General features: G+C 47.4%; 4 protein-coding genes across 4 annotated transcripts; 1 reads left to right on the top strand and 3 right to left on the bottom strand.

Moving 5' to 3' along the window:
* Window positions 1-1,507: 1,507 nt before the first annotated feature.
* On the bottom strand, window positions 1,508-2,072 carry N7482_002582 (Major facilitator superfamily domain general substrate transporter; the record flags this gene model as incomplete). Its single annotated transcript, XM_056684707.1, has 2 exons — window positions 1,508-1,687; window positions 1,815-2,072. 2 exons carry the CDS (start codon window positions 2,070-2,072, stop codon window positions 1,508-1,510), a joined length of 438 nt encoding a protein of 145 aa, XP_056548313.1.
* A 33-nt stretch (window positions 2,073-2,105) lies between these two features.
* On the bottom strand, window positions 2,106-2,757 carry N7482_002581 (uncharacterized protein; the record flags this gene model as incomplete). The annotated part of the gene is made up of 3 exons (XM_056684706.1): window positions 2,106-2,305; window positions 2,336-2,698; window positions 2,745-2,757. 3 exons carry the CDS (start codon window positions 2,755-2,757, stop codon window positions 2,106-2,108), a joined length of 576 nt encoding a protein of 191 aa, XP_056548312.1.
* A 3,626-nt stretch (window positions 2,758-6,383) lies between these two features.
* On the top strand, window positions 6,384-7,800 carry N7482_002580 (putative integral membrane protein; the record flags this gene model as incomplete). The annotated part of the gene is made up of 5 exons (XM_056684705.1): window positions 6,384-6,542; window positions 6,595-6,699; window positions 6,770-7,167; window positions 7,216-7,280; window positions 7,346-7,800. The coding sequence occupies 5 exons, from the start codon at window positions 6,384-6,386 to the stop codon at window positions 7,798-7,800; spliced, it is 1,182 nt and encodes a 393-aa protein (XP_056548311.1).
* Window positions 7,801-8,636: 836 nt separating this feature from the next.
* Window positions 8,637-10,273, bottom strand: N7482_002579 (uncharacterized protein; the record flags this gene model as incomplete). The annotated part of the gene is made up of 4 exons (XM_056684704.1): window positions 8,637-8,903; window positions 8,970-9,471; window positions 9,534-9,658; window positions 9,707-10,273. The coding sequence occupies 4 exons, from the start codon at window positions 10,271-10,273 to the stop codon at window positions 8,637-8,639; spliced, it is 1,461 nt and encodes a 486-aa protein (XP_056548310.1).
* Window positions 10,274-14,093: the final 3,820 nt, after the last annotated feature.

Below are 14,093 nucleotides of genomic sequence, written 5' to 3'. Positions count from 1 at the left end.
GGCCGCGTCAGGGTCAAGTGCTGGTTTTGAAGTCGAGAACGCGGCGTCGTTGCCGGTGGTTCGGCCCGGGTTTCCCAATGCAGAAGCTTGGGCCGAATTGACATCTGCAGGTACGGACTCCGGACTTGCAAGCTTGCGTGGTGTATGTGAAACTTGCAGATCTCCGAGATTCAAGTGGTACCTCTTTCCAAAATTGTCTTAGGGTCTTGGCGCATGAGACTGGCGAGGAGAGGCTTAGACATTGAGGAGGCCGGCTGTGCTGCAAACCGAGTCGACTGAAGCATATTTCTAGAGGATATCAATTTCCTCTTCGGTATGAGACGAAAATATATGGCGATTGGACTCAAAAAGCTCAACTCAAAAGCATCTTAGTATAGTTTAGGTGGCGAATTATGTAGGTGATGGCAAACACCTACCGAAGTTTGTGGTGCATTGGATTTGGTGTTTTTCCCCTTGCATCCGTTGTTTCAAAACCAGCGCGCATAGGTAGTCTTGATTTGTATAAGCCAAGATGTCCGCTACAGATTGTGCACATGTCACGGTTCTGATCCTTCAACTCAATAAATCCTTTGCCCCGTTCTGACACTGTAAGCCCTTGTATAGACAAACCACGCACAGACACTTACGGGCGAAGGTCCTCAGAAACTGTTACTTTAAGTCTAACGAGGCGGAGCCCCCACCCCCGCCGCCGAGCGACGTCAAGTACGGAGTCTCTATTATCACTTGGTCACCCATGAAGACCGATCATTGCCATGTTGATCTGGGTCGATCCGAGTCGATCCGGAAACCTTCTACGAGCCAGAACCCAAGAAAGGCATTAACGATAATCATGACGCCCATCAAAGGCAAAATATGCCGGGACCGCGATGGGAACCGATGAAGAGATTGTGTCGCGTTCATATATGGCCTCAAGCGTCATAAGTCTTCATTCTCTATTGACCAGCTGCAGACAATAATTAAAGCGGGCGTAAGAGATGCACTTATAGAAAATGGCCATTTAGCATTAAAAGGATCTTGATGCATCTAGTGGACTCTGGAACGACTTTGCTTCCGTTTGCATGAACTAAGATTGGGCTGACAGTATGGGTGGCATTTTTTCCTCCACTGGGCATTCGCTTCAAGCCGAAAGAAGAATAGCAATGGTGTACTCGCTGCTTCCGAGGTAAAAAACGCGGGGACCAAGCGAGATCCAGAGAGATGATAGAGTGTATTGAACGAGCCATTGTACAGTGAAACAGACTGGTGGAGCAAATGGAGCTTTGAATCATATTGTTCAGTGCTTGGATATATATAGTGGATCTGGTTAGTTGTCATCCCCAAGAGGAGTGTATCGCCGAATTTTGCGTGAATCTGCGGAGTCGTTTGCGGAAAGAGTAAATAGGGATTCTCAGCATGGCAGGCCCAACTGTCAGCCCAAATTCGACCATAACAGGCCAGAGCGATCCCTTGCATGTATCCAGTAGAGAAACGCAGTAGCTCATCGCAAATCAACTGATTTTGATTACAGTCACGACGACCGCATTTCCGCTGATATGGATTTGTAAGTATCAACGGTGTACGCAACCGCAACTGTAGGAACTGCGGTCACACAAAGGCCACTGAAACCATATCCAATAACCACAATGATAGGCCAGTCCCATAATTTCTGGTAGCCGAGACCCCCGATAACGATCTCGATGGTGGTGTTCTACAATATGGAATAAGGGATGGAAGCCGCATCTCATCCTTTCGGATTTCCCAGTTTCGTAATTTGGCTTTCATGGCTACCCAGTCAGAAAATGGACCAGCTGTCACCATTCTAATAATAATGATACCTCCGACCGCAAATGCAAAGTTCGAAGACCCAACCACCACTGGATTGAAATTATCTGGCGCAGCTCCAAGCACAGTGGCCGCTGCCAGGTTCCAAAAAAAGTAGAACGTTCGCGGGACCAGCTACATCCAAACCGGCCCAAAACATGATAGGGAAAGAGAAAATTCTCAAAGGAGACACGAGATCTCAAAATTAAACTCCTTCCAGCCTTCTTCAGGTGGCTGTCACAGTCGACGTTGCCACTTTGAAGGCCGGCCATGACCAATTCTTGCGCGACGACTCTCGATGCTTTCTAGGTGTTCAAATCTCTCTTCCGGAGACGCTCGGCTGCTCTTGCCCTTTTACATTCCGAATTATTCAATTCATTCGTTACTGTACCATTTGCTTTCTCGCCGCGCAACTTGGTTTCCGGAAAGCAGAAGAGAGCAGTGAGGAAACTGAAGGTAGTCATAGCCAGCGAGAGCCAGAAAAAGCTTCGCCAGCCAAATCTGCCTGATATTAGGAACTATGCGGAACGCGAACCAAAATTCAAAGTAGGATGCAAAGGGCTATGTAGTCTAATGTACATTGGGGATATGTTTCCAATAATCACAGGGCCAAGAAATAATCCGAGGCAGTATCCTGTGCTTAGCAGATCCGCTAGCTGGAAGTCAACTAGATAGAAAGGAATAAAGCGCAAGTAGACCCCGGTCCAAAAGGCGCGCCCACAAAGGAAAAGCATATCAGTGATCACCTGAACTAACAGAGTCTCCCTTGTTACGGTTGCAATTCCATTGACTGGCCGAGCTGCCAGAAATACTTCAATATGATTGGGCAAGAGCTTGCCAAACACACCCAGAAGGCAGAAAATGTACCTCTCCCGAAAGAGTTCATTGCAGGGCGGACCTCGATTTCTCTTCCATTCAAGTTATTGATCGCAGGGTATGCCTACCAGTTATGTCCATTTGACTCTTCTCAAGTCAAGCTACTGAGCTTATACCAAAACGGTTTCCGATCATTTCGTAAACATGAAAAATTTTACACACTTGGACGGTAAAATTCTCGGGCGCACGCAAGCCCATTAATACGGTTTGATCCCTAGCTTAGTATTTTATGGATGCATGGATTTTGCTGGGAAACACTTCGCAATGGGACGTAAAAATGGGAAGAAGAAAAACCTGCTAGACTATGGAAGAAGGCATGATTGGTTAAGAATTATGAATCTACTAGTCTCATGTGGCCTTAGGCGTGGATGCGACCAAGGAATGGAAGCACTGGGACTAAAATCGGTCTTCGAACGGCACGCCGTGTCCGCTCCCAGCTCTCTGTCTGACTGCTCAAAGATGCCTGCTTCTCCTTTCCTCTTGAACTCATCTTCAGTTATCTCACCTTGTTTCTCATCTGTGTGTTGCTACCGCGTCCCAGAGTGGATCTCTTTTCCTGCGACGCTCGTTTAAAGTCTCGTTCTATATGCTATCGGAATAGCAGTGCCTTCGGTTCCATCGCAAACCCTAACGAGGATTGGACTAAGATTTCAGATTTGGCAGAAAGTCGGCGGATTCAAAATCGTATTACACAGCGAACATATCGTGACTAGACCTAGAATTCGTACCATATACGATGTATTACGCTGATAGGCCATTTTTCCTCGTAATAGGCAAGAAGTTGAAGCAACGAATGGAAGATCTGGAGAGGTATATCGCTAATTCAGTATCTCCAGAGCAACCACACCTAGAGACTACATTACTCTTATAGCAATCCCGAATAAAACTCACTCTAATCAGTATTAGCAACCTCACTCGCACTAGCAAGGGTGGACGGTGGAGAAAGCTAATAGATATATATTATAGGCCCTACCCATCATCTGGCGGTCTCGCCGCCGCTAGTCATATCCTGCCAATATCTACTTATAACCGTAAATACCCTATGAAAGCTGCAATCTCCGGCGCAATTGCTAGTGGAGAACGGGCCAGTGTTGCGATACTCGGTGTCCATCTGTCTTCCGGTTAGATATTGGTCTATCATAATATACCACAGTCCTACCATGATATATCCATTATGAACTATTGGGACTACAGGGAGCCCGTGCTATCTATGGCATCAATGATAACCAATTAAGAGCTATTTATATTTGGTGTTTCGTTGTACACGCACCTACATTTCAACCTTCGGGCAAAAGTTCTCTTCTGCTTTTGTCGATATGTACAATAGGGAGTCTTTTTGTAGGCTTTAACTGTGCTGCGACGCCGGGGTCGATCATGTTGAGAGACTCAACAAAGCTATTTGGGCCTCGGCATATCATACTTCTATCTTGCCTTCGGTGTTGTCTGGATTGAAATATGCCCAAATCAGAGTCTGCTGACCCCCGCAAGTGGGTAATATCTATAAAGCGGAAAGGGCGAGGCCCTGGCAATGACTCCAGCAGCCTTGATTGGACAAACGTTTGCTATGCTTTCTGGCGCATGTACCACTTGCAGCGTGACTACGGCTTGACGACCAACTGACCTACCAAATGGAAACCAAAAACCCTGTTTTCGTGCAGATATCCCACGCCCCGGAAGTCGAGTAGGACGTGGGCCCAAGCCGATGAGCAAATTCGGTAAGTAGTGCTCGGCCAAGCATGAATGATGTGCTAATATGAGGATCCGTTCTGAGGGTTTGCAGCAGCCCTTCACATCCTTGATACGAAAATATCGGAATTGGCATTGACGCATCCTCTTCTCCAACACGACGAGTCATTACTGCCCCTGACCGCAAGCCACGAGCTGTGGGTCGCTCCCAACTGCCGGGCAACGGAAGGCTATCCTGTGCCGTCAACAGCGCGCCTCGGGAGCTAATCTGGAAATGATACCTCGGCTGGGCCTGGCAAGGCTCAGCTCCATACTGGACTGCCAGATGGATGCCACCGTTATCCCCTGTTGGAAGGCATTAACGCGAGCATCGCGGGAAAAATGTCTCCCACGCCGCCTGGAATCAGGCCGTCTGCAATCAATTTGAACGTCAATAGACTCAATTCTTCGACCGACACCTGCAAGCGAAAGCAGAAGATACCGCCCACGATCCGTTCTGCTTGGAGGGGTTATTGCATTCGGCATTTATTTCCTCCTGGTGGACTTCAATTGTCTAGAGCTAGCGATCGGACGGGAAGGATAGGAGTCTTTGCCCCGTCGCGAGCACGTTCGCCAGTGGTCTGCTTCCCAATACGCTCGCCGTTGCGCCCTTCACGGAGCTATGATCCTCCGCAATCTTCAAGACACGCCGGTAGGACTGGAGCCGGCGATTCACATCCCGCGGGCACTTGAGCGGGCCGCCACCGTGTGGTATGCATACTGCGAGTACGGGCTCGACGATACGAGCTCACAGGAAACAGCACGAACTCGCAAGATTGAGTTCCCGGGATGTTCCCGGTTGAAGACCAATAGTCAAGCTCTCCTGTTGGAAGCCAACGGCTATCGAAATTCGAAACCAAAGACGGAGTCTAGGCTCCCTGCAGGCTGGTGGACCTCCTACATTGGATTGGCCATTGGGAGCTGTCAAGGAACTTTGCGGAGCAGTGAAGTTTCCTGCTTCAGAAGACGGCAGTTAACTGCACGCCAAGAAGTTCAATCCCGAGCCGCGTCCATTGCACTGGAAAATATTCCCCCTAGCGAAGCGGCAGAAGGTCTGGAATGCGACCGCCTCTTGCCCATTTGGTATGTCCACCCATGCGCCATACCCCGTCAGGCTAGCGCCAGGCGGCCGAGTAACCAAAAAGACCTCCCCACGCTGTGCACGGGAGCAGCACCCTGCATGTGTCAAACTATTCACAGGTAACCCTAAGCGTTTTAGCCATTTAGGCGCCATGGCTAGGGTCGCAGTCGATTGCAAGCCGAGATCCTAGGGCAGACGGAGGGAATGTGAGGAGGGCGACATCCCCTGAGCCCGTGATCCGTCCATGAACCAGGGCATGTCAGCAGTTACTCAGCATAGGGCTGTCCTATGTGCCGTCATCAATGCTATTATCAATCTTCGCTCCGTCGAGCTCCACCAGCCACGTCGCCGAAGCGACCAGACCGTCGGGATTCTCCTCTGCACAAGGCCCTGGGCAGTGATGGTCCCCGGTTACCGGCTGGGTAAAACTAGCGGGTTGGGTGCCAATTCAGGGGGAAGAAGCCGTTTCCGTGGATCCACATCGCTCGTCAGATGGCGCCAAGATAGACGGCGCCCACAAGCTAAATGCTCCTGCCACCGCGACAACCTGTGCAAAACGGGTTTTCGGGCGTTACAGACTGCCGACATCTGTCAGACCATGTCAAATAATCTCCACCGAGCCACGCGACTGTCCTCTGAGCTTGTGAATAGCCTCGCGTGTGGCTCCCGTGCGGACCCCTCTCCACCGTACGCCCAGTCCCTCGGCCTTTGTCGATCACCTGCGGTGATTCGCCGCTTGGACGACTAAGGGCCTCTCGCGTACGCGAGATGCCGCCCCTGAAGTTTTCGAAAATCTGGATTCTCAGTGTTCCTTGGCCAGCCTGCGCGGGTAGCCTGCAGCTCAATTTATTAAACAGTTTGCCTTCCCCACACACGCTTTCTCCATTATGTCTCATCCGCCATGAGCATGACGGACGAGGATCAAAGGGCCCTGGCGGTCAAGACGGTCGCGGCTGTGTTCATGCCAATAGCATGTGTAGCGGTCATGCTGCGCTGTTATGTGCGGGGATGGTTAGTGAAAGCTTTTGGATGGGATGATGGCGCGATGGTGGCCGCAGTCGTAAGTCCATCTTGTCCCTGCTGTTGGGTATTGGACAAGCTGACAGGCATAGTTGTTTTATATCATGTTCTCTGCTTGCATGATTGGTGGCACTCTATACGGCACAGGTCGGAAGTTTGAGCACCTCACAGCCCATGAGCGTGTGACAGCGATGAAGGTATGCAAGTCTATCTGTTGTTCCGTTTTGGGCTTCTCACTTGGTGCTCATCTAACAATTGCAACAACAGTACTGGTGGCTCTGTGAAGTTGCTTATTGCTTTGCATCTATCTTTTGCAAGATTTCCATCAGTGTTTTCTTGATGCGTATCACCGTTAAAAGGGTGCACATCTGGACTCTCTACACTGTCATGGTCCTAACAGTCCTTGCCGGGCTAGTGTTCTTCTTCCTGATGCTTTTGCAGTGCAAGCCGCTCTCGTATTTCTGGACGCGCACGGCCCTGGATCCCACCATCGAAGGCCATTGCATCAGCATCCACATCATCATTACCATGACCTATGTTTACAGTGCATTTGCGGCATTGTGCGATTTTACTGTTGGGCTCCTGCCGATTTTCCTTGTTCGAAAGCTGCATATGAAGCGACAGGCGAAGGTCGCTGTTGTGGGCATTTTGAGCATGGCTTGCATGTGAGTCGTTCCGGTCGAAGCTCAATGTGCCGAACTAACCAAACGCAGTGCCTCCGCGGCCGTTATTATTCGATTCCCATTCGTCAAGACATTTGCGAACGAAGACTTCCTTTGTGCGTGGCTCATCCTCTTTCCATTCATGTTGGAAAGTGCCTCTTTGGATACTAACATTCATCAGATGCTACCTACCAAATCGCCGTCTGGTCTAATATCGAAGCCGGGCTTGGCATAACTGCCGGAAGCCTTGCCACGCTCCGCCCCCTCCTCCGTCACTGGCTCGGCTCACGAAACGATTCGAACTATCCGTCGGGGTTTCCCACATCTGGCCGCCGAGGTGGTAGCAATGCGCGAGCCGTGCCGCTTGGGTCATTAGAAGGAAATGGTCACAGGGATTTGAGACCGGATAAATTGGCGATCATGACGACGAATATTGAAAGCCAAAGGGACACACAGAATACGTGGGGAGGCTCGACCAGCCCCAGCAGCAGTGAAGAGAGACTCACTGTTGATCATCATCCTCTCCCAATGCAAGGGAAGATGGAGGTTGGCATTCATCATACGTTCGAAGTCACGCGGACGACAGATGGAGGCTACGCGGAAGATTCTCATCCGATGGCGAGAGAACATGTATAGTAGATTTCTACAATAATCCTTTTAACGAAATCTCATGCCCAAAAGCGCCGTTATATTTATAATCGAAATGGTAACTCCAAAGTCCAATGAGCAGGTTCATTTCAATATAAGAATTCAACTCGATTTGCGAAGTACTAGTGCCACTGGACGTACACGATCCTTAATACTTTAGTAGAAGATGCCTTTATGCTTCCTCTTCTGCGTTAATAATTCTAAGGGAAACGTAGTCAGAAACTCCCTTCCTCAATTTAAATCACTGACGGTTCTTCGACTCCTTTCTAGATTGAATTCTCCCCTCGGCTTATTGAGGATATAATACTGAACTAATATCCCATTATCCTCAATTTGCGGATATGACCCACCACCAGAAAGACGGATTAAGCAGGTCCGACCACACCCATTATGCGGAATCTGTTGAGTGGACTACAGTATCGTAGAGGCATAGCGCCGAGTAGATAGTAGTACTCTCGCGAACAGCAAGGCACCAGCTCTGCTGTCTGAAGAGACGAATTCTTGGGCTATCTTCGAAGGTGATCTGTCCAAACCCAAGATTTCACTTCAAGATATCTCTTTTAAGCGTCTCTAGTTTCTAGTGTTCCTACCCGCAATATAAAACGGGGAAAGTAACAACACTGAATAGGATTCCCAGCTTGCGGTTGCAACCTGGCTTTGGGTATTTTGTTCTCCGAGAGTGATCTTGATTGGATAATACAGATAGGTTACCTGGGTCTGCATATATCCATAAGTGCTTTGGAGCTGTGGTCCGTCTAAGGTAGGATTGATGAACGAGAATTTTCTTAAGTTATTGACCTTGTCCACAATATTGTCCCGCCTTTTCAAACAAACAGAAACTGTCCTGCAATAGCACCGACCGCAACAAGAATTAGTGGTGTATACTTGTTGGTGAATTTGTAGAGGACAGCCAGCGCAACAACATAGAGTACAGCAGCCGAAGCGCTCTCAGCGTTCGTGACACTTTGCGGCAAAACAGGTGCTGTCATTGAGTCGGAGACTAGAAGGCTGGAGTGTAACGTCTGCACCGCTATAATGGCGATCATACCAATTACAGCCCCGCAAAGTCCATCAAAGAAGGCCGAAAGGAACTGCCGGAATCAGTTAATACATAATGGAGTCGTGAATAGTCTTCGAAGACGGGACGAGTGACTTACCTTATTGCGAACAAGTTTCTCTAACAGGTCATGTCCAGCAATCGTAAACAAAAAGCAGGGGAAGAACATGCCAATGGTAATAACTACAGCGCCGGCAAAAGCTGTCCCAAGGCCGTCATCTGCCAAACCGCCCTGAAACCCGACGAAAGTTGCAAAGATCACAAGCGGGGCGGGGAGAATATTCCCAATTGCGATGCCATCCAGGAAAATGCGCGCTGGAAGCCACCCACCTTTGAGAACGGCTTCGACCTGGATGAAGGGTATTGCGGTGTATGCGCCACCAAAAGAGAGGCTTCCGGCTACTAGTCCAAGTGCGAATAGATTGGGAAGGAAGGGTGTCTTGGCTATTCCGAGCGCGAGGGAAACCGGTGATGGGACGCCTCGGAAAACCACGTAGATTGCGTATACAACATACTGGAGGATGAAGAGGCATAGGGCGATGATTCTTTTGCCATGGGATATGAAGCTGTATATTACACCGTAGAGACCGAGGGAAATGAAGCTATGTTCGTACATGTGTTAAAAATCTAGTATTGTGGACAGTTGACAAGGGGCAGGACTCACATGTTGATGCGAAGAGCACTGTTCAGCGCCGTACAGAGGCCAGCAATGACAAGGTAGGGGTCTATTTTACGAGTGTTGTGGTTAAACACAGAGTGGTCTGCGATCTTGTGTGTGGCTCGAAGTATCTACTCGCCGTCAGCAGTTGATGTTTAATGGGTCTAGAAAGTGCTCACCATGGCAGATACCATCGGTTGGATAGCCCGGAAGGAACCATTGACATAAATGTTCTCTAAGCCTGCCAGAAAATATAGATAAGATGCAAGAAGCATAAGAAGGAATCCGGGCAAGATAAAAGCGAGTCCGGCGACAATCCCACCCAGGCGGCCAGCTGAGAGACACCCGAAGAACATGCATAGCTCTGCTGCCTCTGGGCCTGGCAGGATCTGGTAGACAGCGAACACGCGTTGGAAGCGCGGGAGGGTGATCCATTTTTCTTTAAGCACCAAGTGCTGCTTGATCATGGAAATTTGTGCTACAGGACCGCCCCAGGCAAATAGTCCAAAGTTGTAGAAGAAGAACCAGAATAGTCGCGGTAGAGAGAGATGGGGCACATTGGAGTTATCCTGTAGACCTTGGTCACTGCTAATATCCTGCAAATTCGTAGATTGACTCGTTTCTTCCGAACAAGCTGTAGTCTGTTGTGCTTCGAGATCGTTTTTAGGGCTGCGGCAATCCCCGCTATTGGCATTGCTTCCTGAGACGGGTGTCGAGCTGCGGGATGACTCGACGATAGTGGCCATGGTGACTGGTAGATGTGAAAAAGAGAAGAACCAGGACGCTGCCTCTCTCTTTTGCCTGGTGAGCATCAGCCTTTTGTACTGTCTACTTCGGGGGGACGGACACATCGAACATGATTGGCGGAGGAGAAGGAGACGGACAGGTGGACAATGATTGGCCAATATTGTGCTAGTTCGCTTTGGCCTTCCGGCATTTTTCTAAGTGTATAGTGGTCTGGTATCTGGGACTTGATTGGCTGCATTGATCGCGTCACCATTTTAGCGTGGCCCTGTACGGAAGCTGATAGCGGCCACCCGAAGAAAGTGTATAATATGCATATTCTAGACCGCCCTAGGGACCGCTCTGTAACGCAGGAATCGTATTTTATACTATCTTTCCCATACAAAAATAGATTCTCCATTTTCTACTGACCCCCCCATCTTGACGCCATTTCTTGCCGCTATCCCAGGTGGTAAGATGAAGCTATTCATACTATACAATCTGCTAACTTTCGATATCCCTAGGCGTTGAATACCCTCGCTATCGCCCTCGCTGTCGCCCTCGCTGTCGCCCTCGCTATTTCCGTCGCTGTCGCCGTCGCTGAATATCCTCGCTGTGGCCGTCGCTGTTTCCGTCGCTGTTTCCGTCGCTGAATATCCTCGCTGAATATCCTCGCTGAATATCCTCGCTGTGACCGTCGCTGTGGCCGTCGCTGAATACCCTCGCTGAATATCCTCGCTGTAGCCGTCGCTATTTCCGTCGCTGTAGCCGTCGCTAAATATCCTCGCTGTGGCCGTCGCTATTTCCGTCGCTGTTTCCGTCGCTGTAGCTGTCGCTGAATACCCTCGCTGTAGCCGTCGCTAAATACCCTCGCTGTAGCCGTCGCTGAATACCCTCGCTATAGCCCTCGCTGTCGGCCTCGCTATTACCCTCGTTATATATTACTCTCTACTATGATACCTCGTATCCCTCTTAATCTGTATAGGTAGGAGATCGAGGATTATATCTAACTTAGGCGCTCTACTAAAGCTATTCGTATTATACTACTTAACGACTATAGCGTTAGCGTTATAATACGTATAATTAATAACCGCCTATAGTTATAGAATATTAGCTACCTAGCGAAGTCTACCGAAGCTCTAGATAAGCGTATTTATAAGCTTCTCTATCTCTCTCTAAGTACTAAAGAGATTCTCTAAGTACTTAAAAGATAGGGGTATACCCTTATCTAAGCGTAGTCTTCGTAGAGCTCGTAAGCGGCTTAGAATAAAGCTTCGGGTCGACGATCCTAAAGAACGTAAGCGGTAGAAAGCTAAGATTAAAGCTATTCTAGGTATAGAGGACTAGATTAGAGATATTAAAGGCTATAGTTCTCGGCTATAATATATCTTCCTTCGTAACTAAGATTATTTCTATCCTCGGTAAGTTAAGGTCTATCCTCGTCCTTAGTAAGTAGACTACTAATACTTATCTAGAGATAGAATCTACGAGGTCTACCGTAGAATTAACCCGGAAGCTATCGAACGTTGTCGGTTAGACCTCTAACGCCGGAGAGGAGCTTATACTTACCCTAGGCTAAACTAGATATAGTATATTAATAGTTATATAAAGCTAGAACCTTTCGGATTCGAGATATATACTACTATCGATAGATACTCTCGATATATTATATAGATCTATATAGGAATCTCTACACGAATAGTAATAAGCGTACTACGTTAGTATCTTAACTACGTAGCTTCGACGGGCTTTCTACCGTATATTATACGGGCTAATCTAGGCTTAGAAATAACGATGATTAGTAATACGTATCTCGCCCTTCGCCGGTTAGCGTTACTATTAGCCTTACTATTAGCCTTACTATTAGCCGAAGTGTTACTATTAGCCGAAGCCTTACTATTAGCCGAAGCCTTATACGAAGCGTTACCGTTAGTGTTATATCTTTAGCCAGAAGACTGCTTCTTCTACGGCCGAAGTACTAAGAATTAACGGATTAAATCCTAGTAAGGATAGCTCGCTAGCTCGAGCGTCTTCCTCTACTATAAATATTTCTATATACTATACCGCGATAGGATCTTTTTAAAAGAGTCTCTTCTAGAGTAGGTATCGCTTCTTACTATCTATATACCTATCCTCCGAGCTCGTATACACTTATATACGAATATTTAGAATATATACTTAATTCGGCTATAGTCTAATAGGCTAGACACTATCCTAGGGAAGCTAGTTATAAACTACTACTATCCCGACGCCGACGTTTAAGATTACTAGTAATCTTTTAATTAAGACCTCCTTCGAAGACTATAGTAAGACGTAGAAAGGTAGGATTCTATAGAATATCTTCTACTAGCGACCTTAGTATAGTATCTCTCGTAGCTTTAGTAAATTAGGTAGTAGCTTATAGGCGTTAGCTTTAACCCTAAAGATCTACTACTTCTGCTTAAGGGGGAAAGAGACTAGCTATACCGAGTAGTATATAAAATACTTCGGCTTCGTATATTACACTATCACGAATCAGGGGAAGAGCCTATCCTTAGCGTATATATAAAGCCGCGTAGTATATATTTATAGTCGCTAGTAGCCGAGATAGCCGTAATAGCTCCGATAGCTACGGCTAAGGCCTAGTTCAAATCAGAATTTTATCTATATTAAGCTAAAAGGTCCTCCCTCCGTTAATCGATTCAACCCTTATCGAAATAGCGTCTCTATAGTCCTCCCTATAGGAAGCTATAGCTACTACTATTACGGTAGTAATATCTTTAACTACGGTAGCTTTATTAACTGTAGTAGCTTTATTAACCGTAGTAGCTTTATTAACGCCTATATCGACGCCTATACCTTCGATACCTATAGCCGCATCTTCGCTAGTACTAGCGTAGCTAATCCTACGTTTTAATTCTCTCTCTTCTCTTTCTAGCATAGTAAGCGTAGCCCGGAGATCTTATATATATTAGCGAGAGAGACGTCCTCTCCTACTACTACTACCGCCGCCGCTAGCAGCGCCGGTAGCGCTAGTAGCGCCGTAGGAGGTTTATATCTCTACGTCCTTCTATCTCTAGGAGAGCCTAAGAGAGATAGAGCGGCTACTAAGTAAGTACAACTACTACTATAGAAATAGCTAGCTAACCTCTTATTCATCGGTTAGTATCGCTTTTATACGTTTTTCCCTCCTCTAAGACCATTATTAATATACTATTCTTCGCCGGAGACCTCGTCTCGCTACTCGATTAGTACACTATCTAATATTTAGAAGGATACTAGAGGAGGCTATAAGATCGGTTCTTTATAGCTAAGGATATTACCCGGTAGGGTAAAAGGCCGTTAATCGCGTAGTTCCTCTCGTAGCAATATTCTTTCGTATCTAAGACCCTTAGTAAACTTTACTAGCGGTTACGGAAGGTAAAGGGAGAGTATTATATATATATCGTGATTATACGGCCCTCGGAGGTAGAGATAGAGCGGATAACGATAGCGGAGACAGAGCAGGGGGAGTTTAATTTTAATGATCCATAGATTATTAGTAGTAATACTAGCAGTAATACTAGCGGTACTACTTCTATAGTAGCAGCGGAGGATGCTACTTCTATAGTAGTAATAGATAATACTACTACTACAGTAGTAATAGATAATACTGCTACTATAGTCGTACCAGAGGGTGCTATATCGAAGAAGCGAGCAGCTTCGCCGATACGCCGAAGCTAGCGGCTTCGCCGGCGGCAGTAGTAGTTTAAATTATATAGAGAGCTTTAATTAGACGGCGCACTACCTAAAATCAGCGGGAATGACTAAGATGCACTATAAAAATAGCTTCAATATAGCGACAGCGATATAAATAGCCTTCGA

Source organism: Penicillium canariense (genome assembly GCF_028826845.1).
Source record: "Penicillium canariense strain IBT 26290 chromosome Unknown utg000001l_segment0_segment0, whole genome shotgun sequence".
NCBI classification, from domain to species: Eukaryota; Fungi; Ascomycota; class Eurotiomycetes; order Eurotiales; family Aspergillaceae; genus Penicillium; species Penicillium canariense.
This window is presented reverse-complemented; position numbering and strand designations above follow the sequence as displayed.